Source organism: Macaca fascicularis, chromosome 3 (genome assembly GCF_037993035.2).
Source record: "Macaca fascicularis isolate 582-1 chromosome 3, T2T-MFA8v1.1".
In the NCBI taxonomy this organism is placed as follows: Eukaryota; Metazoa; Chordata; class Mammalia; order Primates; family Cercopithecidae; genus Macaca; species Macaca fascicularis.
Genome location: NC_088377.1, coordinates 179,150,130 through 179,178,122, shown reverse-complemented (window position 1 = coordinate 179,178,122; position 27,993 = coordinate 179,150,130). Strand labels below are relative to the sequence as shown.

The 27,993-nt window shown below is 38.2% G+C and overlaps 1 protein-coding gene across 31 annotated transcripts in view; it reads left to right on the top strand.

Annotated features, from left to right (window-relative positions):
* The window catches only part of DGKI (diacylglycerol kinase iota), a 459,668-nt gene that overhangs the window by 334,536 nt on the left and 97,139 nt on the right, over nucleotides 1-27,993 (top strand). For 16 of the 31 annotated variants that reach the window (XM_065542619.2, XM_065542616.2, XM_065542617.2 and 13 more), the window contains one exon: nucleotides 21,918-21,971. The exons of the other annotated variants lie outside the window; for them this stretch is intronic. In XM_065542619.2, the coding sequence (XP_065398691.1) occupies nucleotides 21,918-21,971 (54 nt within the window). The remainder of the gene's footprint in view (nucleotides 1-21,917; nucleotides 21,972-27,993) is intronic. 31 annotated transcript variants of the gene reach the window in all.

Sequence of the window (27,993 nt, the reverse complement as noted above, 5' to 3'; positions counted from 1 at the left end):
TGTCCTGGAACTTATGTTCCAGTGGAGAGACAGACAAATGAATAAATAATACAATATGGCGGCAAGTGCTGTAAAGGAAAGTAAAGCAGAACAGTGACAGGGCATCCTGTTTTTGATAAGGTGATCAACAAGAGACTTTCTGAAGAAGTGACATTTAAACAGAGACCAGAACAAAAAGAGTGCATGTATATGTGGATTTCTAGAAGAGTATCCCCGGGCAGAGGAAATGGCAGGTTCCAAGGCCAAGCATCCTTAGTCTATTTAATGAATAGAAGGGATGCCCATGTGACTGGAACCTGCTTAGTTGAATGGAGATAGTCAGGAAGTTATTTTAAAGGGTCAGCACATGGAGGGGGCTTATAGGCCATGGAGAAGGCTTTGGATTTTATTCAGAGTGTGATGAGAAGATGTTGGAACTACTTGAGGAGTGTATCATGCCTGAATTTATTCTAGATAAATTTGGCTACTAGGTAGAAAATTTTCAGGTTGCAATAATGGAAATAGGATAGCTGGTACCAGGCTAATATGATACTCCAGGTGACAGGCAATAGGAGTGAGGCAGTTAAAGTAGTAGAGTTGGAGAGAATCAGTTGGATTCTGGCTACATTTTGGAGGTAATGCTGGTAGGATGAGATGATGGATTAGCTGTATTGCATAAGAGTGCAAAATTCAGTTGCCTCTGAGGTTTTGACCTCAGCAACTTGGTAAATAGAGGTAGGGAAGATGCAGAGGATTCAGCAAAGGAGACCAAGAAGGAGCAAGACCAAGGAGGAGCCTATTGTTAGCTACAAAAACAGCAGGAGAGCTTGTTTGTTGGAATGCAAGAGAAGAAAAATATCTCATAAAAGCTGTCTAGCTGTCAGCGTTTCAGAGAGGTTGAGTAAGACGCACACTAAGAATTGGTAGTTGGATTGGGGTAGAGGGTAGTTAGTGGTAACCTCACGAGATTGTGGAGTGAAAAAGGTGAAGGTGCACAGAGAGGATTCGTGTGCAAATAGGGTCAAATGCAGGTCAGATGTGTGCTGCATAATGATATCTTGATCAATGATGGACTGTGTATACAACAGTGGTCCCATAAGATTTTAATACTGTAGTTTTACTGCACCTTTTCTATGTTTAGGTATTTTAGATGCCCAAATGTCACTGTGTTACAATTGCCTGCAGTATTCAGTACAGTAACATGCTGTACAGGTTTGTAGCCTAGGAACTACAGGCTATACGATATAGCCTACATGTGTGGTAGGTGATTCCATCTAGGTTTGCGTAAGTACCCTCTATAATGTTCACACAACACAGAAATCACCTAACGACACGTTCCTTAAAACACATCCCTTTCGTTAAATGCCATATGACTATAATTCACCACAGATTGCTCTTTTAAGGTATTTAACTATAAAACAAAGGAAAGAAATGGGATGATGACTGGAAAAGAATATAGTAGAATCAAAGGAGGATTTTTTTTTTTTCATTTGTAAGATAGTACAGCAAGTGTGTATGCTGGTGGGACCGATTCACTAGACAGAGAACTTGATTCAGAAGAGGGCTAACTGCAGCAGTGCCTTTGAGTAGGTGGGAAGATGGAACCTGGTGAGCACTGGAAGGTTGTGGGCAGGAGTGTGGGGCAGGTTCTCCCAAGTACAGCAAGAGAAGGCAGAGCCGTGAGTACAGATACAGATAGCTTGGTGTACTTGGTGCTAGGGAGAAACAGAAGTTCTATTCTGATTGCTTTTATTTTCTCAGTAAAAGAAGAAGCAAACTTACTAGTTGAAAGTTGGAAATGGATAGTATCAGTGTTCTGGAAAAAAAGAGGAAGGTTTGAAATAACTTGAGGAGAGAGACAGTGAGAGGGTTGGGCAGGATTGCTGAACTTTACTTTGGAAGTGGATCATTGAATTCATCACCGACTTGCCAGTTTCTGGCTGTCTTGGTTTATAGGTGAGCCTACTCTATGTCTTTCTAATTTTAAAGGACTCTGATACCAGGGGAATATTGGGTAGAAATATGATCTTATTATTAATATAAACTTCTTTGCCATCTAATTCTGTTTATGACCTAAAGGCTTTCTTTATTTATAAGAAAATAAAACATGCTCTGGTGCTGTGCTGTATCAGAAGTTAATAATGTTAGATTTCATACAAGGAAATGGGCCTAAAGTGTTGATGATGATATTTGATCATTCCTTCACTGTTAAAACTTAGCCTTTGGCAATGACAGCAATCAATTGCAGGTAGATCGTTAAGTCTCTGCCCAAAAGAATATTTTCCCTTTTCATTGGTTTGTTTTGTGTAACACATACTCAAAATTATGGTCAATTCTTACTATTTCTTGACCAGCCTAGTCCATTCGGTTGCTATCTTAGCAGGTTGACTACTCTGGAATGTAAGCTCAGATGGTAGTTAGACTTCCCTTTGAAGACTTTTCTTCCAAGATCTTTGTATAAAATTATTACTTTCATTTATCTTGCTACGGTTTGAGTCATGCAGTGTTGGCCATTGCAGAGTCACAACTATCCTGTTTAATAATAAATAATAACACCCAATAATTTCATAAGGCTTCATGGTTTACAGAGGGCTGTTGTATACACTGGCCACATGCATCATCACAAGGGCACTTAAGATTGCCTCACACAGGGTTACATTGCTGCGACGGGATTTTAATAAGAAATTATATATTTTCTCTCTTAATCCAGGACACTTTCTAGTATACAGCCTACTTCTTTATAAAGACAAATTTAAAAGAATTTGCGGTCATAGTTCTTGTCATCAGGTGGATTTCTGGGGAAACAGACTCTGAGACTGAGTTTTGTGTGCAAGGATTTTATTGGGGATTTCCCAAGAGGGAACCACAGTTGTGCAGGGCAAGAAAAGCGGGACCAGGAAGAGGGAGAAGTTAGGCTTTGCTGTAGTCACAACAGAGGACTCCCGCAGGGACCCTTGGACCTGAGACAGCCATTCTGAGTTTTCTAAATTGAGGCAAGGGTTATTAGATACAGATCAGGCTCTGCCCTGGAAGGGGATAAACCTTCAGTGAGGTATCTTCCTGTCTGGAGAAGGACTCAGCTGTGTGCTATCAGCAAACTTTTGGCTTCTGGGAAAATGAGCGCCTCAATCCTAACATGAATGCAGTGCTTCAGTTCTGAAAACAGAGTCTTGCTATGTATTAACTCAGCACCTGATTTTTGAACTAAGGCCAGGAAGGAGCCACCCACAGACCAAAATCCTTGAGTTCATTCATTCAACTCTTCATTTAACAATGATCTATTAAACACTTACTATGTATCAAAGACTGTTCTAAGTACTGGAAATTCAGCTTAAATGAGCACTAGTCCTCAAGTTTTTCTCTTATTATATCTTTTGACCTGATTTCCCTGCTATCCCAAATTCAGGGAATTGGAATACAAGTTGATTATTCAGAAGCATCTGAATTAGCAAAGTAAAATGGAAACCTAAAAGGTGAATGCGGACCTTTCCTTAAAAGTTCTTGCTGATGAATTATTGCCAAGTCAAACATTCTCCATTTGGAATTTGAGTAATTAAAAGTGGAAACCTGAATATAAAGCCATCTCAATTTCTGGCTGTCACTTCTAGTCTGACGCTATAGTCAGCAGAGAAAACTTCAGAGTTTGATTCTCAACGGGATGTGTGTTTCTTATATATTCATCTCTCCCTTCACTGTTAAAATGTAGCTGTTGCTAGTAAGAGCAATCCATTGATTGAATTAAACAGAATCAAGGACAGAAGTGTAAGCTAATCTGAAAATAACATCTTTGCAGATTGACTCAGAACCACGATTTTATGCACTGGTTACGTGGATAAAAACGACAGGCTTTTCCTAGTTCACACTGGTGGAAAACAGTCTTTCTTAGTGCTGAGTGGGTTTCCTGAATCACTGGTCCACTGCCAGTCTCCTGGAGTCACCTATAAGCAGAATTAGAGATGTCCCCAGGCTGTCAGCTGCTAGGGATGTCTTTGTTTGAGACCGCCCTATTTCACATCTCATAGAAGTTGTCCATGTATAATTTGTTTACTCATTTAGATTTCCCGAAAGAGGCTTGGGGCCCCTTCAGCTGATTTTAGAAAATCTTTCTGTCATTAATTCTCCACATGTATCTCATCAACTCAGAAATTCCAGGCTGCGTGACTGAATGTGTCCCCAGAATCTAGTTGATGGTGACCTTGCCCTTCACCCTACAGTGTAACAGACAGCATCATGTAGAAATTGTAAAGAGATTTGGACCAGTGTATTTAATCATCATTTCAAGTATTGAAGTTTTAGGTTCGATTATGAATCTTTCCTTTCAGACATGTAATATTTCATCTTGATTTTTGAATATATTTAGGGATCCTGGCCATGTAGCCAAGATTCCAATGTCACAGTCAAGTCTTTGTTATCTCCCTCCCAAGTACTTAAGCACTGGTAGTAAATATCAGTAGTGGTTCTTTCTGTATCTGAGAATTTTACAAATATTCATTTCCATTGTCAAGGGCATACTAAGACCTCACAGTTAAAAGCTTATGTCACATTTAACACCAGGAATAAGTGCCAAGAAATTATATACATCATTATGTTGTACTAGCACTTTATTGCAGGCAACATTAGAAACCTTCTTTGAAATGGAATTATCTTCATCAAAAGTAGGCGTTTACATCATTGTCATTAAACTTACATATTCAGCTGGATGAGCATGACATTTCATAGCACTGTTTGGTCTGGACCTTTGGTTCCTACTATGTATTAGAAGAGAGGTATTTGGGCCTTCTGCCTATACTTGCTCCTGGATAACCACAGTCAATGCATGAACCGCAGTCATCAGAAGCAGGAAAAAGTAAGGCCATTACGAATAGCATCCACGATTGGATCTTGTGCTCCACCTGACAACTTTTGTCTTTGTTCAGAAGACCAGGCTTTAACATCGCCTTTTTTTTTCTTTCCCCCCTGGGATTTTCTTTCTGACTTCTGCCTTTCTATTTATCATGTCCCGAATGCTGATGATTTGGAAAGAGAGAAAAATAGAGGATCTGTTACTAACACCTGAGGAGTTGTGGGCTGGGCTTCGATCGGCATCTGGGGAGGTTAGTGTTCACTTTACTTCTCTTTCTTCTGTTCTTTGTTCTCCATCCTTCAGAATTTTCTTTCCCCAATTCTGTCTATAACACATCCTAACTCAGAAACCATTTTCTTATATGTTAGGTGTTATCAAACTGCCTTTGAGGCATTGATAAGTGGTCTTTGTCCTCCATCATCACAGTTTTAACTTAATTTTACATTATTTTCACAGTCTCTCTCTGCTGCCTTCTTTGCTCTTTTTCACTCTCTCCAGCTCAGCAGGCCACAAGTCCATGGTGTTAGGTAAGTGTATCAGAAGGTTGTAACCCCCACAGCTATGCAAAATGACTTCACTGTCACTCTTGCTCCTTTTCCCCCTTCCCATCCAATTGGCCACAGAGGAGTTGCTTCCTTGGCTTTCGTATCTCTCTCATATGCCCTTCCCTTCTTGTCTTTCTGCCACCCCTCTATTCCAGGCCTCACCATTGCTCAGCTCATTGACTACATTAGCTTCCTCACTCATCCTCCAGTCACTCATCTTATTTTTCATCAATTTGTCTTCCATATTACTCCCAGTGATTTTTCTAACATTTTGTCTAAGAAAAAGGTGGGGTTTTTTTAGGCACTGGGGTGAGTGAGTGGAAAAGTACTGGAAGATGTTGTGGGGAGGTGGGTCAATTGCCAACCCATTGTATCTAATTATTATCAGCCATCAAGTAAGAATTGTAGTTTTTTGATAACCTTGGCATATTTGAAACTAACAAAATAAAAGGAAAGATTCCACTTGTCTTTACATCCTCCCATAGGAATTTGTTTCTTTTTTCTTGTCCCCTGCCTCTCCTCCTTGAGTTTTACTTTTAGTTCCTTATTTCCACCATTCTTTTGACTTCCTGAGTAGTGTGAATGCTATCAGTAATGACATAGGTACTGATAATTGTTCTATATCAGGATGATCTCATCAGCAAAGTATCTGTCCATAGCAAACTCAGAACAGTTTCTTTTTCTTTTCCCTTTCTCTTGATTTTTCTGTAGCTAGTCATCTGTGTTTGCTAATTGTCTCTTATTACCAATAACTAGTTAGGCTCTTACCCACCCACAGAGCCTGAGAGAGAGGGACTCTGTCTTTCATGATGTTTACATTTCAAAAAATGACTTCTAGCTCCTGGAGAAAGATTCCTGAGTTGTAAAATTTGGCATGAGTCTGGGAGCAGATTTACATACATCGCAAAGGGGCAGAGAAAGGATTTACAATGGAAAGTTTGCTAGAGTAAATACTCTAAGAAACAAGTGTTCAGGCCCATATAGTCAAGAAGAAACCTGTCTAAAGTTCCATCATGCTGAGGGAAACATGAAGGCTGTTTTGGTCAGTATACATCTGGAACCTTCACCTTCTGTTGAAAACCTGTTGGTATCTACCCATCCTTTTGAGAATAAAAGCTCAACTTTTTAGTATAAAAATTAAACCTCCAGTCTTAGCCTCACCCTGCTCTACTCTGTACCTACCTGCCTTCCTAATTCCTGAATATTTCCTTTTCTTCTTTTCATGCTGTGGTTCCTTAGAGCCTAAGGGTGGTCTGAGATAATTTCCTTTTGTCTGAAAAACTCTTGTCCCTTTTGTCAAACCCCCTTATTTTCTTCACAACTCCTCGTGGAACAGTGTCTGGTCTTGGGGAATGTGTAGCTCTTCTGGATTCTAAACACATGGAGTACATGTCTATCTGATTCCTGTCACAAAGATATTATCAGTAGGATGTTTTCATGTATTCCCCTCCTCCTCTAATTCGGTAGACTCCTTGAGGGCAGGTACCATGTCTTACTCAGCATTCTGAAGAACTCCTGGCACTAGAGTTGTCCCTGGCACCACAAAATCCTTAAAACTCGTTTGCTAAAATGATTAAGTGAATGACTTATATACGTGAAAAATATTCTGGCATAATTCTTTCTATATACAATATATATTTACCAGATTAACAAAAATAGAAACCATGAGTTGCTATTCAAGATTATGAATGCCATAAGCATTTAAGAGGATTTTTTTTAAGTGAGTTGCATGTTCCTTATGTTGCCCACTTAGGTAGTATACTATCATGATGAAAAGCAAAATTGCATCTGTACTTGGAAACCCAAATTTGTAGAGAACCTGTTAGTTTCTAGAAAGCACTCAGAAATCTTACCCTTGAATAGAATCCAAGGAAAACTACATAATTTGCTTTTATCTTGTGGATGACATTTTTAATGGACTATGGACAGGATCTGGGTTAACTCAAGCTAGGGAATCCAAACTCTACAATTACTTTTAATCATAAGGACTAGGAGTTGTGAAACTGCTGACAGGTCCCAGGCATGGCATGGCAAGGTATAAAGTTCTTGGGATATTATGTTTCCTTTTGAATGCTAATGTGCCCATTAGTTGTCCCCGCATTGGTTCCAGGTAAGCAGTGGGAAGTTAATGATGACAGGTGGTTATAAAATGGACCTGTGACCTACACCAGGGAAAAATTGGGTTGAATTATTGTATTGCAAACCCATTCTATCTAATTATTATCAGCCATCAAGTAAGAATTGTAGTTCCATGATAACCTTGGCACATTTGGAACTAATGAGGTAAAAAGAAAGATTCCAGTTATCTTTACATCCTCCCATATTATATTTCCTATAGACAAAGTATCCGTCTATAGGAAACTCAGAACAGTTTCTTTTTCTTTTCCTTTTCTCTTGATTTTTCTGTTTCTTTTTAACTAAGACTATTTTTCAGAGCAGTTTTAAGTTTACAGAAAAAGTAAGTAGAAAGTACAGAGAATTCCATATATCCTCTCAACCTTCCCCCACCCCAGCCTCTCCACACACAGTTCTTACCTTTATTAACATCTTGCATTAATTTGGTTCATTTGTTACTATTGATGAGCCAATACTGATACATTATTATTACCTGAATCCCATAGGTACATTAGGATTCACTCTTTTGTCATATAACTCTATGGGCTTTCACAAATGTGTAATGACATGCAGTCATTATTACCATATTGTACAGAATATTTCACAAGAAATACCTTGTATTATGTCTTTTCATTTCTCCCTTCCTCTCCCAAGCCCTTGGCAACCACTGATTCTTTTATTGCCACTACAGTTTTTGCCCTTTCCAGAATTTCACATAATTGGAATTATACATCATGTAGCCTTTTCAAATTGGCATCTTTCACTTAGCAATCTTCATTCAAAATACCCCCATGTCTTGTATTTGCTTTATAGCTCATTTCTTTTTATTGTTGAATAATATTCCATTGTCTGGGCATACCACAATTTATCTGTTCATCTACCGAAGGACATATTAGTTGCTTACAAGTTTTGGCAATTATGAATAAAGAGGCTATAAACATTCATATGCAGATATTTATGTGGACATAATTTTCAACTCCATTGGGTAAATACCAAGGACCTGATGCTAGATTGCATGGTAAGAGTATAGTTTTGTGAGAAGCTGCCAAGTTGTCTTCCAAAGTGGCTGTGCCATTTTATATTTCCACCAGCAATGAATGAGTGTTCCTATTGCTCCACATCTTCACCAGCATTTGGTGGTGGTAGATTTTTTTTTTCTTAATTTTAGTCATTCTATTAGGAGTATAGTGGTATCTTTGTTGTTTAATTTGCAATTCTCTGATGACAGAAGATGTTGAGCATCTTTTGATGAGCGTATTTGCTTTCTGCATTTTCTTTTCGTCAGATTTTGTTTAGATCTTTCGCCCAGTTTTTTAATGGGCTCTCTTATTGTTGAGTTTTAAGAATTCTATGTATTTTTTAGGTACCAGCCATTTTTCTTTTTCTTTTTTTGCATCTCTTATGGATTCTTTATTATATAGGCTCCTAGATGTGGATTGCAGAGTTACAGAACACTTAGGAATACTAATACCTACTGTCAAAGTGCACAAATTTACACTCTGAAACAATTGATTTCATGACACCCTTGCCAGCATTGAATGTTATTTTTTAATCTTATTTTAAAAGAAGTGAATATTCTAATTTGCATTTATGTACTAAGCTTTCCCCCTGTATTCACTCACAATTTGTATCTAGGGTAATTACTCCTGTTTCAAGACAGAATGAATTAGATATGACATGAACCAACTACAACAGTATAAATGAGATGGTTTCTCTGAGTATTTTCCATTGCTCAGATCTGATTATTGGTTTGGTGAGCCTTGCTGAGACCAAGGCTAAGATTCTCAATGCACGTTCTCTCCAAGAGGTAGGAGAGTATCATGAGGAGAAGGCATCATTATGTCCACGCGGGACAACCGGCTTCCTTCTGGTGCAAAATTTAAGATCAGCTTTCTTTTTGTTTTTTCTTCAGTCCCTCCCCCAACCCCCTATCCCCCGAAAGGCCCCAGGGTGTGATATTCCCCACCATTTGTCTATGTATTCTCATTGTTCAGCTCCCACCTATAGTGAGAACATGCGGTGTTTGGTTTTCTGTCCTTGTGATAGTTTGCTTAGAATGATGGGATACCAGTCTTTTATCAGATGTGTGTTTTGCAAAGATTTTCACTCAGTCTGTGGCTAATTTTTTTTTTCTTAAAACTGTCTTTTCACAGAGTGGAAGTTTTCATTTTAATGAAGTCTGACAACCATTTTTTTCTTTCATGGATCATGCTTTTGGTGTTGTATCTAAAATGTTATTGCCATACCAAGCTTATCTAGCTTTTCTCCTATGTTATTTCGATGTTATTTTCTAGAGAATGTTTTTTTTTTTTTTTTAAAGGCTATTGATGTGGCCGGGCGCGGTGGCTCAAGCCTGTAATCCCAGCACTTTGGGAGGCCGAGACGGGCGGATCACGAGGTCAGGAGATCGAGACCATCCTGGCTAACATAGTGAAACCCCGTCTCTACTAAAAAATACAAAAAACTAGCTGGGCGAGGTGGCGGGCGCCTGTAGTCCCAGGTACTCGGGAGGCTGAGGCAGGAGAATGGCGTGAACCCAGGAGGCGGAGCTTGCAGTGAGCTGAGATCTGGCCACTGCACTCCAGCCTAGGCAAGAGAGCCAGACTCCGCCTCAAAAAATAAAAAAAATAAAAAAAATAAAAATAAAGGCTATTGATTTCATAATACTATGTATAGGTTGATTAAATGATAGCAAGTACTTGCATAAACTCTATTGATTATGTTAGTAAATCTAAAATTGACGCTTAAGGAAATGTCAAGTTTTTAAAATGTGTATATACATAGTGTTAACAAGTTTATTCTAAGATTACTATCTATATTTTGATGGTTTACCATATTGTTCAATGCCTTTTCCTATTTTCTGACTTTTTAACTCTGTTTTTATATCTATTGTTCTTTTCAGAAGGTGATAACCTTTTTTAAAAAGCCTCCACAATTCATACATATATATTTAAAACTTAAAGCCCAATCTTTGCAAACCCTGTGGTTTCTGAGAAGCTTTTCTCTAAGGTATCACACCTTCTTTTAATGATCCTATTGAAGATAGTTTGTTTGCACTTTGTATAGGTAAATGGCTTCATATAGCTGCAATTCTATTTTAACAGTAATTGCACTGTAATAGCAAAAATGTCACATAATTAAATCTTTTAAAAAAATGCTGAGCTCTCAGCTCTTTATTTCTACAGTGACATCTTGTTAAATACATCATGGTACCTTGCAGAGAACGAATTAACTGCTGTGAGTTTTCTCCCTTTTTATAAATTCCATTATCACTTCCACGTGGACTTGGTGTGAAAGGTGTGGCTCCTTCTGCTTTGGCTCATAGGGCCTTTGCTTGTGTCATCAAGCAGGCAGCTGTGATTCCCCTCATCTCCTTGTAGGTTTGATTGATTCTTTTATTTACAAGCTTTAGTTTCAACTCTACCCTTTAGAGACTTTCACGCAACACATTATCTGCTATAAGAGGTTCTCACATATAGTCTGCTGAAATTGGTTTGGGAATTTGTGAAAGGGCAGTACATGTTGATAATAGAATTAAGGGTAAAAGTGGTGAATTAAATAAGGCTTAGAGGAGTGAATATAGGATGGTTTTTACAGGTAAGGACTTAATCTTAACAATAACCCATTAGGGTAGATAATATGATCTTTCTCAGTACATTGGGCCATTACATACTATATTGCAGAAGAACCAAGGGCAAGCTAAGCTCATTGAGCAAAATAATCAAAAGTATCTGGAATTGTAATTTTCCTGAATGTAGTTATTTACCAAGGATAATTAAACATTAAAATGAATGGTATGAGAATATGTACTATAGCAAAACTACCAAATTGATAATATCACAGGCTAACCAGACTGAAAACTAATACTGTTTAGTAAACACAATATCAAAAATCCTTGGGAAACACCTTTGAATATATTGTGCCTCTGATGTCATGAACTTTTCACACCTCAAGTGAGAACATGGATTTTGTCTTATGCTTAGTTTGTGTTAACTATCATTGAGGTCTTCAGTTCAGTATTGGAAATTCTATTGTAAGGATTTTAATAGCAAAACAAGTCATAGTGATTTTCTGTAATAAACTTGATTAAATTCTAGGTACTCTTGTTATCTCTACTGTCCCAATAATAATTAGCATCAGCTCACAATTTGTAAAGTAAGCAACAATTACTTTAATTCTGTGACCCCTAAATTGCAGACAAGATTATATAGCAAGGCTGTCAACGGTTTTGATGAACTTGAGTCATGGCCTATAAGTTCACCTGGCCTATTGGAAAAGGAGAGGAAAGGGGAAACCTTTAAAAGTGACCAGATTTCTGCCAAGTATGTTCATGAGATTGTGTCTGACTTCACTGGTAGTTTCTGAGTCTGATGGTTCTGTTCCTTTGTCCGGTCCTGGAGATATTTCCTCACTGTTCACAGCCTTTCCCTAGTGCTTGTGGAGCTCTACATATGGGACTCATGATTCTATCCTCAGCTGCTGGTCAACCTGTCACCAGTTTCTGCCTTCACTTCTCTGAGCTCAGTGTTGAAAGCTAGTAGAAACTCCATCCTTCTGTGTGGCCCAAGTTCAATGGAAAGTAGGAATAGTTCGAAACAGGGGCTCTTGAGTTAAGAGAAACCTAGGATGAAAGCTGTTGTTCCCGTTTTGGTGGTTGTAACATTTAGGGCATGTTATCTATCTGAGACTCAGTTTCCTCGTTTTAAAAATAGAAATAATGATATCCACCTCTCAGGATTGTGGCAAAGATTAAATAACACAGTAAAACTGGTACATTATTTATGTGAATGTAGGTTATTTTTTCTCCTTTCTCCTTGCCCTCCCTTTCTTTCTCCTCCTCTCCTTCCTTGTTCTTCTTCCTCCTCCTCCATCCTCCTCTTCTTTTTCCTCCTGTTTCTCTTCCTTCTCCTCCTTTTTCTTATCATGTAATTAGTGTTATCATTTTCATGTTCATCCATATTTATTCCACCCCTCCCTAAATTTATCATATGACACAGTGCTATGCAACATGACACACAATTATGTATCTTTAATATCACATGGATTTGATCATACTCCCAGATCACAGACAGTGGAAGTCTGTTCTGGCTTACCTGGCTTTTCCAGAAGTGTGGAGTATGATTCACTCATGTAAGAAAATAAATTACTTCAGCTACTCCACTTCTCCTCTCAGTGCTACATCCTTGAACCCCCAGGCTTAGGCTCTGTATTAGTCTGTTTTCACACTGCTGGTAAGACATACCTGAGACTGAGGAATTTACAAAGGAAAGAGGTTTAATGGAGAACTAACAGTTCCACATGGCTGGAAAGCCTCACAATCATGGCGGAAGGCAAGGGGGAGCAAGTCACCTTTTATGTGAATGGCGACAGGCTAAGAGAGAGCTTGTGCAGGCAAACTCCCGTTTTAAAAGCCATCAGATCTTGTGAGACCCATTCAGTATCACGAGAACAGCATGGGAAAGTCCCGCCCCCATGATTCATTCATCTCCCACCGGGTCCCTCCCATAACACATGGGAATTATGGGAGCTACAAGATGAGATTTGGGTGGGGACACAGAGCCAAACCATATCAGGCTCCAAGCAGCTGTGCTCAGGAAAAGTGATCCTAGCTCAGTTCAGCATCTGGGAGCTCATGTAGTGGGCATGTGCATTAACCTCAGATTCTCATCTGTTGTGAATTTTCATTGGTCTCTACGCAATTCAGCATAAAGATGCTGTGCTGAAGGCTGTGCCAGAATAAAATTTGCTTTAGACATCCCTGGGTAGGGCAGTTTACCTCAGAGTTGGTCTACAAGGGTCTTTTGGCTTTCTTCAACAAATAATTAATTCCCTTGAGGAAATTATTTGACTTTCTTTTGCATTATACCAGCTGATTCAAGTTTTCTTAAAACTCTACACTGTTGATGGGAATGTAAATTAATACAGCCACCATGGATAACATAATGGAGGCTCCTCAAAAAAACTAAACATAGATTGACCATATGATCCAGCAGTCCCACTGCTGAGTATGTGTAGGTACAAAAGAAAGGAATCAGTATATGGAAGAGATATTTGGATGCCTGAGTTTATTGCAGCAGTATTCATAATAGCCAAGATATAGAAGCAACCTAAGTGTCTATCAGTGGATGAATGGGTAAAGACAATGTGGTATATATACACAATTGATTATTATTATGCCATAAAAAGAATAAAATTCTGTCATTCGCAGCAACGTGGATGGAACTGGAGGGACAGTATGTTATGTGAAATAATCCAGACACAGAAAGACAAATAGGGCATGTTCTCTTTCATATCTAAGGGCCGAAAAAGCCAGTCACCTGAAGGTAGAGAGTAGAATAGTGATTACCAGAGACTCGGAAGGGTAGGGGTAAGGGGAAGTGGAGAGAGTTTGGTCAATGGGTGTGCAAATACAGATAGAAGAAATAACTTTTATGGTTCTATAGCACAGTAGGTGATAGTAGTTAATAATAATTTATTGTATATTTCAAAATACTAGTAAGAGAAGATTGAGACTTCTTCAAACATAAAGGAGTGATAAATGCTTGAGGTGATAGATTGCTCAATTACCCTGGTTTGATTATTATGTGTTGTATACATGTATCAAAATATCACTTGGACCCCATAAATATGTAAAATTCTTATGTGTCAATAAAAAATTAAGAAACAACTCTAGGCACCTTTCATTGTAACCTTTAACAACATTGGTTTTTAAAGCTTTGGGCAATTCAGTTTCATATATAGGGTACCCGAGCTTGATTTATTACCTGGTTGTTTATAATTTGTGGTGAAATATATATTTTAGAAATTATATTCTGTTATGTTTTATCTTGGTGTATATAGACTTTAAAAGTTTTTTATGGATATAAGAGTACCACTGTGGATTGGTTGCCAGAAGATTTTGAATTTGCTGAGGATGAATAGTTTTAATTTATTCATTATTTGTAATAATTTGCATAACAAGTTCAAGTAGTCTAACTTCAAGTATAGAATACAAAATTAATTAGTATGACCTGTGGGCATTTTACTTCAAACATAAAATCCAGAGCATGCACATGTAAAATGTATAATGGATTTCTCAACCAATTAATTTAATCACATTCTGGATTATGAGACATTTAAACAAACAGGAAATCGGGAAAGAGGGTTAATGGAGGCCAGGTTAGTGAAGCCATAGAAGGGTGCCAGGGCAGGACTTATATTTTGGCTGGAAAGGAGTAATTGGTAATATAATTTTCTCAGGGCTTAATAGCACCAGTTAATTCCACAGTGTAGTTCCTATTACTGTACCAGAATTGGTCAAAGCTTCCTCATTGTTTTAGTCTGCTCGGGATGCCAAAACAAAATATTATACACTGGGTGGCTTAAGTAACAGACATTTATTTCTCACAGTTCTGAAGGCAGGAAGTCCAAGCTCAGGATGCTGGCATGGTTGGGTCTGCTGCGAGCTCTCTTGCTTGCTTACAGATGGCTGCCTTCTTGCTCTGTCTTCAAATTTGTGTGTATTAGTACAGGTTCTCTAGAGAAATAGAACAAACTGGATATATATACACACATATATGTGTATATATATGTATACGTATATATAACAGGACATCTATTATGGTGATTGGCTCATGTAATTATAGTGGCCAAGAAGTCCCACAGGATACCTTCTGAAAGTTGGAGGACCAGGAAAGCCAGTGGTGTAAATCAGTGCAAGCCCAAAGACCTGAGAACCAGGGGAGCTGGTGGTGTATCTTCCAGTCTGAGAGCCTGATAACTGGAGTGCAGGAGTGGGTATCACTGGTGTAAGTCCTGGAAAGAGAACCAGGAGCCATGATGTCAGAGGGCAGGAGAAGATGGATGTCTAAGCTCAAGAAGAAAGAATTCACTTTTATTCTACCTTTTTGTTCTATCCAGGCCCCAGACAGATTGGATGACACGATGACACTTGCCCACATTGACAAGGGTGGGTCTTCTTTACTCACTCCACTGATACTAATGCTAATCTCTTCTGGAAACACCCTCACAGACACAGCCAGAAATTGTGTTTTGCCAGCTATCTGAGTGTCCCTTAGCCAAGTCAAGTTGACACATAAAATTAATCATCACAATGTGTATATACAATTCAGAGGTTTAAAGATTAGTGGTAAAATAGGCACTGGTGTACCTGCCACTTAGATTAAGAAATAGAACAAGTACCACCCCTCACTGTTCTACTGGGATAACTACTTTACATTATATTTCCATTCTTTTAATAGGTATATATTTTACCACCAACGTATGTGTCCCTAAACCAGATATTGAGTGGTTTTGAAAAACTAAGTAGCAGATCCAAATCCCCCTGTGTAAAGAAAAGGTGATGCTTTCAGTTTTAGCTTAAGGTTCCCAAGAAAGCTGAAAAGAGTCTCTAGTACATTGTTGGGCTTCAGTTTTTCTGAGAGTACACACGGACTCATTCTGAGAGAATTTAGTGGGCAAGGTAATGACTGAGCCCTGGGCAGTCCTTGGCAGGTGTTAAGTTGAGTTCTAGCTATCAAATGAAAATATTATCACAGGGAAGAGGCTTCTTTGAATTTTTCGGTTTCACTATGATCTAACTCTTGCTCTCAGGAATAGGTTCAGGCAGAGCACATCAGGGGGTGATATAGTGTTAATATATTTTATATAACACTCATTCTTATTACAGATTCAACTTTATTGGGGCAGATAACCCAGTAGCTTCTTGATAGACAATGGGTCCTTCATTCAGCTCTTGCACTTGTTTGATTGTCTGAGTTATGTGTAAAAGTCTCTTTGAAGGCCTTGTTTCATGGTCTTCTTTCCTGTATGGTTGCCTTTGAGAAGTTCTAAAACATTCTGAATTTTAGTGCTTTGTGTATGATCTGGTTTTTCCTTTCTGTAAGCTTGAAGATTCTTCCCTTTGTCCCCAGTACTCTTCAATTTCAAAACAAGATGATGTTATTTTGTTCTGTAGTTATTGTGCTTGGCGTTTGGTGGATCATTTCAGTTTGGAAACTAATGTTTTAGGAAATATTCTTCATTTTGCTTTTTATATTTATTCTCTATTTTCTTTTGTTTTTTTGAAACTCCTATTATGGGGATGTTTTTTGAAACTCCTATTATCGAGACCTCCTCGACTAGGTTTCTATTTTTTGTTGTTGTTGTTGTTTTTCTCTCCTACTTTCTATCTCTTTTTATTTTTGCTCTACTTTTTTAGAGATTTTCTCAACTTTATATTCTAACTTTTCTAATGAGGTCTCTATTTGATCAAATTTTTATTTTCAAAGGGTTTTGTACTATTTTATTCTCTGAATGAGGCTCCTCTTTTTTTCCTTCATATTCTTTGTATCATTTAATATTATTTTTCCATTTCATGTGTGGACCATTTTCTCTCAACTCTCTGAGGATATTAAAAACATCATGTTTAAAGTATTTTTCCCTGTGCAAGTTCATTTTCTATTTTAAAAATATTTTAGAATTAGGGGTATATGTGCAGGTTTATTATACAGGTAAATTTTGTGTCACAGGTGTTTAGTGTCCAGATTATTTCACCACCTAAGTAATAAGCATAGTACTAGATAGGCAGTTTTTTGATCCTCACACTCCTTCTTCTCTCTACCATCAAGGAGGCCCTGGTGTCTAGTGTTCCCTTCTTTTCATCCATGGGTACACAAAGGTGGGGAATATTTAGATCCTACTTATAAGTGAGAATATGTGATATTTATTAAATAGATTTCTGTTCCTGAATTAGTTCACTTAGGGTAATGGCCTCCAGCTCCATCCATGTTGCTGCAAAGGACGTGATCTCTTTTTTTTTTTTTTTTTAAATGGCTATATAGTATTGCATGGTGTATATGTACCACATTTTCTTTATGCACTCTACCCTTGATGGGCATTTAGATTGATTCCATGTCTTTGCTATTGTGAATAGTCCTGCAGTGAACATACACGTGCATGTGTCTTTATGTTAGAGTGATTTCTGTTCTTTTAGGTATATACCCAATAGTGAGATTGCTGGGTCAAGTGCTAATTCTGTTTGAGTTCTTTGAGTAATTGCCAAACTGCTTTCCACAATGGCTGCAATAATTTGCATTCCCACTAACAGTGTATAAGCACTCCCTTTTCTCCACAACCTCACCAGCATCTGTCATGTTTTGACTTTTTAGTGATAGCCATTTGGCTGGTGTGAGATGGCATCTCATTGTGGTTTTGACTTGCATTTCTCTAATGATCAGTGATGTTGAACTTTTTTTTATGATTGATTGCCAGATTGAAATGTGTCTGTTCATGTCTTTTGCCCACTTTTTTTTTTTGGTAAATTTGTTTAAGTTCTTTATAGGTGCTGGATATTACACCTTTGTCAGATGCATTATTTGCAAATATTTTCTTCCATTCTGTAGGTTGTCTGTTTATTCTTTTGATAGCTTCTCTTGCTGTGCAGAAGCTCTTCAGCTTAATTAGGTCTTATTTGTCAGTTGTTGTTGTTGTTGCAATGGCATTTGGCATCTTTGTCATGTAAACTTTGCCAAGTCTTATGTCCAGAATGATGTTTCCTAGGTTATCATTCAGGGTTCTTATAGGTCTGGGTTTTACATTTAAGTCTTTAATCCGTATTGAGATGATTTTTGTATATGGTATAAGGGAGGGGTTCAGTTTCCATCTCTGCATATGGCTAGTCAGTTATTCCAGCACCATGTATTGAAACAGGGAGTCCTCTTTCCATTACTTGTTTTTATCGACTTGGTTGAAGATCAGGTGGTTGTAGGTGTGTGGCACTATTTCTGGGCTATTTTGTTTTATTTGTCTATTTGTCCGTTTTTGTACTAGTATCATATTGTTTTGGTTACTATAGCCTTGTAGTATAGTTTTGAGTATTGTGATGCCTCCAGCTTTTTTAAAAAGTTATAATTGCCTTGGCTATTTGGGCTTTTTTTTTGGCTCATGTGATTTTTAAAACAGTTTGTTCTAATTCTGTGAAGAATATCATTGGTAGTTTGATAGGAATAGCATTGAGTGTGTAAATTGCTTTGGGAGGTATGGCCATTTTGGTGATATTGATTCTTCCTATCCTTGAGCATGGAATGTTTTCCTGTTTGTTTGTGTTATCTCTAATTTCTTTGAGCAGTGCTTTGTAATTGTCATTATAGGGATCTTTTACCTCCCTGGTTAGCTGTATTCCTGGGTATTTTATTTTGTTTGTGGCTATTGTGAATAGGTTTGTGGTTTTTTTTATTTTGTTCTCAACTTGGATGTTATGTTGTTGGTGTATTGGAATGCTACTGATTTTTGTACATTTATTTTGTATCCTGAAACTTTGCTGAAGTTGTTTATCAGAAAAAGGTGATTTTGGGCAGAGATTCTCGGGTTTTTTATGTGTAGAATCTTATTGTCTGCAAACAGAGATAGTTTGATTTCCTCTCTTCCTATTTGGGTGCCTTTTATTTCTTTCTCTTGACTGATTGCTCTGGCTACAACTTCTAGTACTACATTGAATAGAAGTGGTGAGAGTGAGCATCTTTGTCTTGTTCTGATTTTTAAGGGGAATGCTTCCAGATTTTACCCATTCAGTATGATGTTGGCTATGGGTTTATCATAGATGACTCTTATTATTTTGAAGCATGTTCCTTCAGTGCTTAGTTTGTTGAGGGTTTTTAACAAGAAAGGATGTTGAATTTTGTCAAAAGCCCTTTCTACATCTGTTGAGATGATCATGTAGTTTTTGTCTTTAGTTCCATTTATCTGATGTATCACATTTATTGATTCATGTATGTTGAACCTCCTTGAATCCAAGTAGGGATAAAGCCTACTTGACCATGGTGGATTAGCTTTTTGATGTGTTGCTGGATTTGATTTGCTAGTATTTTGTTGAGGATTTTTGCATTTATGTTCTTGAAGGATTTGTGTGTGTGTGTATGTGTGTGTGTGTGTGTATGTGTGTGTGTGTCTGCCAGGTTTTGGTATCAGGATGATGCTGGCCTCACCAAATGAGTTAGGGATGAGCCTCTCCTCCTCAGGGTTTTCTTTTCTTTTCTTGAATAGTTTCAGTAGGAATCGTACCAGCTCTTCTTTATACATCTGCTAGAATTTGACTGTGAATTTGTCTAGTCCTGGGCTTTTTCTGGTTGGGCTTTTTTATTACTGATTCTGTTTTGGAACTCATTATTGGACTATTCAAGGATTTAATTTCTTCCTGGTTCAATCCTGGGAGGAGGTATGTTTCCAGGAATTTCTCAATTTTTTCCTGTTTTTCTAGCTTGTATGCAGAGAGGTATTCACAGTAGTCTTTAAGGGTGTTTTATATTTCTGTGGAGTAAGAAGTGTCACTTCTGATTGTGTTTATTTGGATCTTCTCCCTGTTTTTCTTTATTAGTCTAGGTAACAGTCTATCTTATTAGTTATTAAAAAAAGCAACTCCTGGATTTGTTGATCTTCTGAGTGTTTTTCACTGTCTCAATTTTCTTTAGTTCAACTCTGATTTTGGTTATTTATTGTCTTCTGCTAGCTTTGGGGTTTATTTGCTCCTGTTTCTCTGGTTCCTCTAGTTGTGATATTAGATCATTAATTTGAGATCATTCTAACTTTTTGATGTGGACATTTGGTGCTATAAACTCCTTGTAACAACATTTTAACTGTGTCCCAGAGATTCTAGTATGTCATGTCTTTGTTCTCATTAGTTCCAAATAATTTATTAATTTTCACCTTAATTTCATTATTTCCCCCAAAGTCATTCGTGAGCATTTTGTTTATTTTCCATGTAATTGTACAGTTTTGAGTGATTTACTGAGTACTGATTTTTATTTTTATTTAGTTGTGGTCCAACTGTGTGGTTGGTATGATTTTGCTTTTTTGAATTTGCTGAGGATTGTTTTGTGTCTGATTGTGTGGTCGATTTTAGGGTATGTGCCATGTGCAGATGAGAAGAATGTACATTCTGCTGTTTTGGAGTAGAGACTTCTATAGAAGTCTATTAGGTTCATTTGGTCAAGTGTTGAGTTCAGGTCCTAAATATCTTTGTTAGTTTTCTGTCTTGATTATCTGTCTAATACTGTCAGTGGGGTGTTAAAGTCTCTCACTATCATTGTGTGATTATCAATTACCTTTGTAGGTCTCTAAGAATTTGCTTTATGAATCTGGGTGCTCTTGTGTTAGGTGCCTATATATTTATGATAATTCATTCTTATAGAATTGAACCCTATACCATTATGTAATGCTGTTCTTTGTCTTTTTTGATCTGTGTTGGTTTAAAGTCTATTTTGTCTGAAATAGATTGCTTTTTTCTGTTTTCTGTCTTTTTTCCATTTTCTGTCTTTTCTGTTTTCTGTCTGCTTGGTAGATTTTTTTTGTATCATCGCATGTGACCTGGGTCTCTTGAAGACAGCATACCGTTTGATCCTGTGTCATTATCCAACTTGCCACTCTGTGCCTTTGAAATGGGGCATTTAACCCATTTACATTCAAAGTTAGCATTAATATGTGTGAATTTGATCCTGTCACTGTGTTGTTAGCTCATTATTGTGCAGATTTGTTTGTGTGATTGCTTTATAGTATCACTGGTCTGTGTATTTAGGCATGTTTTTGTAGTGGCCAGTAATGGTCTTTCCTTTCCATATTTAGTACTCTCTTCAGGACCTCTTATAAGGCAGGTCTGGTGGTAATGAATTATCTTAGTATTTGCTTGTCTGAAAAGGATCTTATTTTTCCTTTGCTTTGAAGTGTAGTTTGGCTACATATAAAATTCTTGGTTTGAAATTCTTTTCTTTAAGAATGCTGAATATAGGCCCCTGATCTCTTCTCTCTTATAGGGTTTCTGCTCTAAGGTTAGCTGTTAGCCCGATGGGTGATGTAGGTGACCTGCCCCTTCTTTCTAGCTTCCTTAAACTTTCTTTCTTTCTTTCTTTTCTTCCTTGGAGAATCTGACGACTGTGTGTCTTGGTGATGATCTTCTTGTGTAATATTTCACAGGATTTCTCTTCATCTCCTGAACTTGAATGTTGTCCTCTCTACCAAGGTTGGGGAAATTTTCATGGATGGTATCCTGAAATGTATTTTCCAAGTTGCTTGCTTTCTCTTTTTCTCTTTGAGGAATGCTGATAAGTCATAGACTTGGTCTCTTTAAATAATCCCATATTTCTCAGACATTCTGTTCATTCTTCTTCATTATTTTTTCTTCATACTTGTCTGAGTTATTTTGGAGGACTGGTCTTCATGCTCTGAGATTCTTACTTCAGCTGGTCAGTTCTGCTGTTAATAACTTGCAGTTGTATTCTGAAATTCTTGAGTTTTTCAGCTCTAGCATCTCAGTTTAGTTATTTCTTAAAATGGTCATTTCATCTTTCATCTGCTGTATCATTTTATTGTATTCTTTAGAATTTTTGGATTGGGTTTTAACATTCTTCTGAATCTCGATGATCTTCATTCCTGTCCATATTCTGATTCTATTTCTGTCATTTCAGCTATTTCAGACTGGTTAAGAACCATTGCTGGGGAACTAGTGCAGTCATTTGGAGGTAAGAAGACTCTCTGGCTTTTTGAGTTGCCAGAGTTCTTGAGCTGGTTCTTTTTCATCTTTGGGGGCTGATTTTCCTTCAGTCTTTGAAGTTGCTATCTTTTAGATATTTTTGGTTTTTGTTTGCTTTATTTTCTTTGGTGTTGTTGGGTGTTTGATTATGGTATAAGGTGGGTTTGGTCAACTGGCTTCATTTCTGGAATATTTTAGGGGGCCAGTGCTCAGTTCAACACTCCTGAGCTGTGTGCTTTAACTCTGGGGGGCTCATTTTGGGCCCCCTGCTTTCTTCTCTGGCTCCTCAGGGTTAGGAACCTGTTGCCCTGATGGGCGGTGACAGCCAAAGAGCTTCACTGGGTGGTGGAAATGAAATCTGTGCTCATTTGTACATGCCAGAAATAGCAGCGGTGTGATGAGGTGCATGCTCATCAGCTGGAGTGGGGCACTGGTGGGCCAGGGGTTTCCAGCCTCCATACAGGCATTTGTATGTGGCAGTAATAGTGGGTGCGGTGGGGCACTGGCAGGTGTGGGGCTGATGGTCTCCATGTGTGCATTCACACTGGAGGCAATGGCAGCATAAGGCAGGGAGTAGGGCTGCTGATCTTCATTTGTGTACTTGTGCTAACAGTGGTGGTACAGCTGGGTGAATGGGAGCAGGTTGTGCTCATGCTGGCAGCAGTGGCACAGTGGGTTGTAGATACGTCCTGGCAGGGAAGGGTAGGCAAGGTCTTCTGGCACATACACACTGGCAAAATGATATGGGGGTGGCCTTGGATGAGTACATGCCAGCAAAGTGTTACAGAGGATGCTGCAGTGGTGGGAGGGTACAGGTGGGCTGACATGCCTTGGCAGGGGCCACTGTGCTGGAGCTATTTGATTGTCAGGCACAGTCTGCCAGCACAGGAGCTATTATGCATGTCCCTGGGAGACACCCCAGTTGAGCATTTGCGGCTGCACTGCAAGCAGGAGAGGCCAGCACACAGGGGTCACTCAGGTCAGACTGGCCCAGATCTCTTCAGGTCTGACAGCTCCCCTAAGGCTAAAGTTTCCTAGGGGAGCATGGGACGCCTTGGGGGATGAGCATCCCTGGTCATGCTTCACTGCAGACATTGCTGCCCCAAACCCTTTGGGCTCCAGCCAGCTGGAGCCCTGCCCCTACCACCTCTCTAAGTAACTGTCCTTTCCAGCTTACGTTTCTGTGGGGGTCGTGTGGTCTCCTGCTGCCAGGATTCTACAAGTCCATGGTGAGAGTAGGCCATTCCTTGCCTGCTCAACTCACCACTACCCCAGGGGCAACTGAGGGCCAGGAACTGATGTATGGTAGCCCCATGCGGGGCTGCCAGCTTTCTCCCGCTTAAGCCCAACATCTGTGTCCTCCCTCTAGCCATTCTCAATGCTTTCCTTCTGAAGATCTGCTTAGAGTCTTCCTGATGTCCTGGTCCCTCAATGGCAGATGTTCCTTCTGGCTGTGTCTATTCAGCTATCTTGCCTGGAGAATCCCGTGTATTTTGATCTTTGGCTTCTGCATTAGAAAGATTTCTCAATTTTCTGATCACTTTTGCCTTTCACTTCATTATTAAAAGTGGGAAATATAAAAGCTGCCTGGAAGTTCTGAGCTCATGCATAAAGCTTACTGACTTCAAGCTTCAATGTGAGGAAACTGGATGAACTGTGTCTTGGGAATGATGAATCAGTGCTGTCTTTAGACCTATGGGAGAGGTGCTTCAGCTTTAGATGTCCTGGATATGTACCATTTCTCGCTTTGCCCTGCTTCATGGGATGATGTGTCTAAAGTGCAAAGGAAAAGGGCTTGTCTAAGGATTTCTCTACCCTTTTCTAGACTATGCTTTGGATTCTTAGAATTCCTGCCCCAACAGCTCCAGACCTGCTTCTAGGATCTGCATAGGCCTCTTCTTCTGGTCTAGTCTCCCAGGAGTCATGTGGAGTGGGCGGGCATAGGACTAAGGAAGGCCTTCCTTTGGGGCAGCAGTTTGCATGGGCTTTGGAGAAAGCTTGGGGATATGGTCTGTAATGTCTGTATACATACGCACAAGGACTTTCGTGTTTTGAACAGATCCACGGAGTGGAAAGAGAAGGAGGTCTGACTGTGGACCACAAGAACTATGTTTTGTTCTAATACTCCTTGGAGTACAAGAATTATGAGTTTCAGCATCTCATTTGGGTAACTACAAAGGAATATTTATCAGGATAGGAAGATAGAACATATTTCACTTAACAGTTTTGGGAATTCACATTAAACTTATAAATATACAGAAATAGGGAATGCAGGTCTTTATGTTCTTGCCTTGAGCCTTATAAATGTTGGGAGTGGGCCTCTCATGTTAATGTATTTCCTCATGGTTTTGTCAGATTCCATTGAGATGAGTTTTCAATGTTTTTCTAAGAAAGTAAGGTTCTGGCTGCCAGCTTTTAGGGAATTCAGTGTGGGAAGAAAGCTGGGGATCACTGCAGTCTTCAGATGATCAATTAATCTTCATTTTCTGTAAGGTAACTGCACCTGCCCACAATGGGTGGTGGATATCTGTTGATATAACATCCGTTGCTTCTATCTTAACCACCTCCTTTAACCTCAGCTCCTGAGGCACGCGGTACTGCCAGTTTGCAAGCCTTTTGAGGGTTTTGCAGTACAAACTGTTTTGGTTCATGTCTATCCCCACCAGTGGTTTAGGATTTGACTCTCTAAGGGCTCTGAGTCAGTTACCAATTTTTCATCTACTTCATCTGTTGTTTTCTCCTTATTTTTGTTCATTCTTTAAAAAATCTATTTACTGTAGATTAGTAGTATTTCTGGTGAGAAATGTGTGTTAAATGTGTGTTAAATCTGCCATCTTATTCTAGAACCCAGCTTGTTCTTTTCACTTAGAACTTGTGAATTCCATTTAATCCCTGTAATAAAAGTTCCATTATGAAGGTTGAGTATTGACTCATGCTTACTGGACCTTAACAAAGTCTCTGCTACCAAAATAAGATGAATTGTTGAGCTCAGGGATAGTGACACTAGAGCTCAGGTGATAAGTGCTCTCACTACTCCTAACTAAAATAGAGGAAATGTCAAGGAAGCTTGGCCATTGGTTAACAATAGTGTAGAAGGAAGGTGGTAATTTTTGAAAAGTTTCTGCTTTCTTTTCGCCATGTAAAGGCCCAAATGGAAGTGTCAGGTTACAATATTTTTCTACTCTAGTTGTTTTTTTACATGGCAGAAAGAGTAGAAGTTAGTTTTAAGAAAACTGGAATATAACTTATTAAACTACTGCTAGCTAATGCTTGTAGTACTATGCTAAATTAAAAGAAAGATGATTGGGTATGTCTATTTTCTGGCTAAAGATGCTCAAAAGATAGTGAAAACAGTAAGGGAGAATAAAAATTGATGTTTTGATAATTTGTTTTTGAATATAGTGTTGTATTGAATCTTCACAAAATGCTTTATGACATCTTTTCTAAACACCATAGTCTTTAAACCAAGGCTCAGAAGAATTGACTAAGTAGCTAACTTGAGTAATTTGCAAGACCAAAGCAGTACTGGGATTTGAACCCAGCAGTGGATGACGGCAAATCCTTTCTGCTGCATATTGCTACCTTCTTGGAATAAATTTGACAGTTGTTGGTAATCATGCTAAAAATTGTGGTAGAGAATGTCTTTTTTTTCTTTCTTTTTCCCCTCACAATTAACAGCTAAGTATTGCTCAATCAAAAGCAGTTACTCTTACTTTGCTCCTCGAAGAACAGGCAAAGTTGTAGATTTTATACCCATATTAGAGATGAATGACACGTCTTTGAAAACTTCTTGTTAGCTATTCCTCTTGATTCCATATCTTGAATATACAATCTCTAATTGTAGTTTAAAATGTCTGCTACCAAATACATTGAATTTATACTTGGACCAGACTAACTCCAAACACTGCTAATAGAAGGAAACCAGAGGTGTTGACAGGATTCCTGCATATCTATAAATATATATCTCCTAACTTAAGTAAATGGATAAACATTGATTAAAATCTATTTTCTACTTTTGCACATTTGATATTAAGAGGAAATATCCTTAAGCAAGATTCCAATGTGGATGCTCATGTTAATTATAGCTATATTCCATTTCCAGATTTATTATCTAGGTCAAAATTCCAACTTTGCCTCATCATTCTTCAAATATTAGAAATTCTATTCTGCTCTTATCTTGGTGGATCAACTTATTTCAGTCTTTACAGTAAGTCTAGCTGAAGATGATGAATCACTATTTTTAAGAGATGTCCTTATTGAATTTCTCTTCCTTTTGCTACAAAGAGGCATGAGTGCCATGCTGAAAACTTTTTGATGCTGCTTTTTATCTTTTAAAAGAAGGATAAATATTCTTTTAGAATGATTATTACTCTCCCAAAGATGTGATGCTTACAAAAGTGCTCCTTATCCTCTGCTGACTGCCTCTTGCTTACCTTGCTTCTTGTCTACCCTGGAAAGGTGACTTGCACCTGAAAGACAGACTTTCTCTTTTGCAAACAAACAGTCATTAAGCCCATCTTCCTCCTCCTTTTTATACTCATTTATTGAATATCTGCCATTTCTTTACTAGGCATTGGGGAAGTGAAGGTAAACAATCCACACTCACTCACAGGCTTCCATAGTTCCACAAAATCTTGGATGCCTTAAAGATTTATGTATGCAGGATTTTAGAAACATAAAGGAATGGGGTAGTGGGTTTGATTAGGTCTCCCTAGCAGAAACCAATCTAGGAGGTAACATTGAGATACAAACACTATATTTTTTTCTTTAGACCACCTTTGCTCCTCCAGCTAAAACATCAAATGAGGCTTCATGTTCTTCAGAGAGCCTAAAATCTACCCCTCCGCCTAGGCAAGAATTAGCCCCTCTTTCCTATAGTTTTCAAATGACTAAGTTCATGCATTTAATTTGGTCTGTGTTATACTTATTATTTTTTTTGTTTATATATATGCCTTCTCTACTACTTGGAGATTCTTCAAGGTTTTTTATGCATTTTAAATGTATCTTCTTCTGTGTATTATGAATTTTTAAGGTTCTAGTACTTTGTATTTTCAGACACATTTATTGATGATGGCTTTAAAAATACACTCAATGAGTGAATGATTGTAAAAAATTATTAGAGAACACCACTGCCTTATCATTTGCTTGCTACTTTCCAGTTGGTTAATTCAAAATTTTGAAAGTTTTATGTTAAATCATGGATTTAATAGTGTAATTGTACTTTTAAAACAAGAAATTTGTAGATACTTTTTTTTTTTTTAAGTTTTGGAAAGAAGACTGTTTTTCAGTATTTCAGGACTCTTGTGATTATATCTGAAGTAGGTTCTATACACTAAAGCCACTGTGTGTGTTTGACACTACCTAAGTAGGATATTTTATAAGGTGCGTAACTTAGTCATGTCTTATTGTTTTCTGAGATCCTGCTGTTACCACACTTACACTGGCCATCCTTTACATTAGTTGGATTTGCCTCTTCTAGAAGTTGTTTTTTGTTCTTTTCTTTCTAACATTTTATGCCTTTAGTTCTAGTGTTGGCCACCAGGTAGCAACAGTGCCTTGAGTAGCTCAAGTCTCATAAATAGGAAGCTGTTGTAGACAGACAAAAAGATGAAGTTCTCTGCATTCAGGAAGGGAAGGATTAAGTGTTCAGAATCCTCAATTTTTAATTCCTCTCTGGCACTACGTCCTCATGTTGTCTATTACAAATGCAAGCATAAATTTATGCATAAGCATAAAAAATGCAAGTACAATTATCAACTGGCCATGAGCAGCCTCCCTGTTCTGCCAGTCCATCGTTACCGTGACAATTCACTTCATCTCAGGGCCACTGAAATACAATGAGATGAAGGACAGTTGGCAAGGGGCAACATGGATCATGCTAGGGAAGTGTGTGACAACTGCAAACAAGAAGAGACTGAAATAATAAAAAAGGTATAAGGAGAAAGTACTTCTTTCTTTTTATGGACATTATCTAAACCCATAATATTTATGAGATTGTTTTTTAACCATGA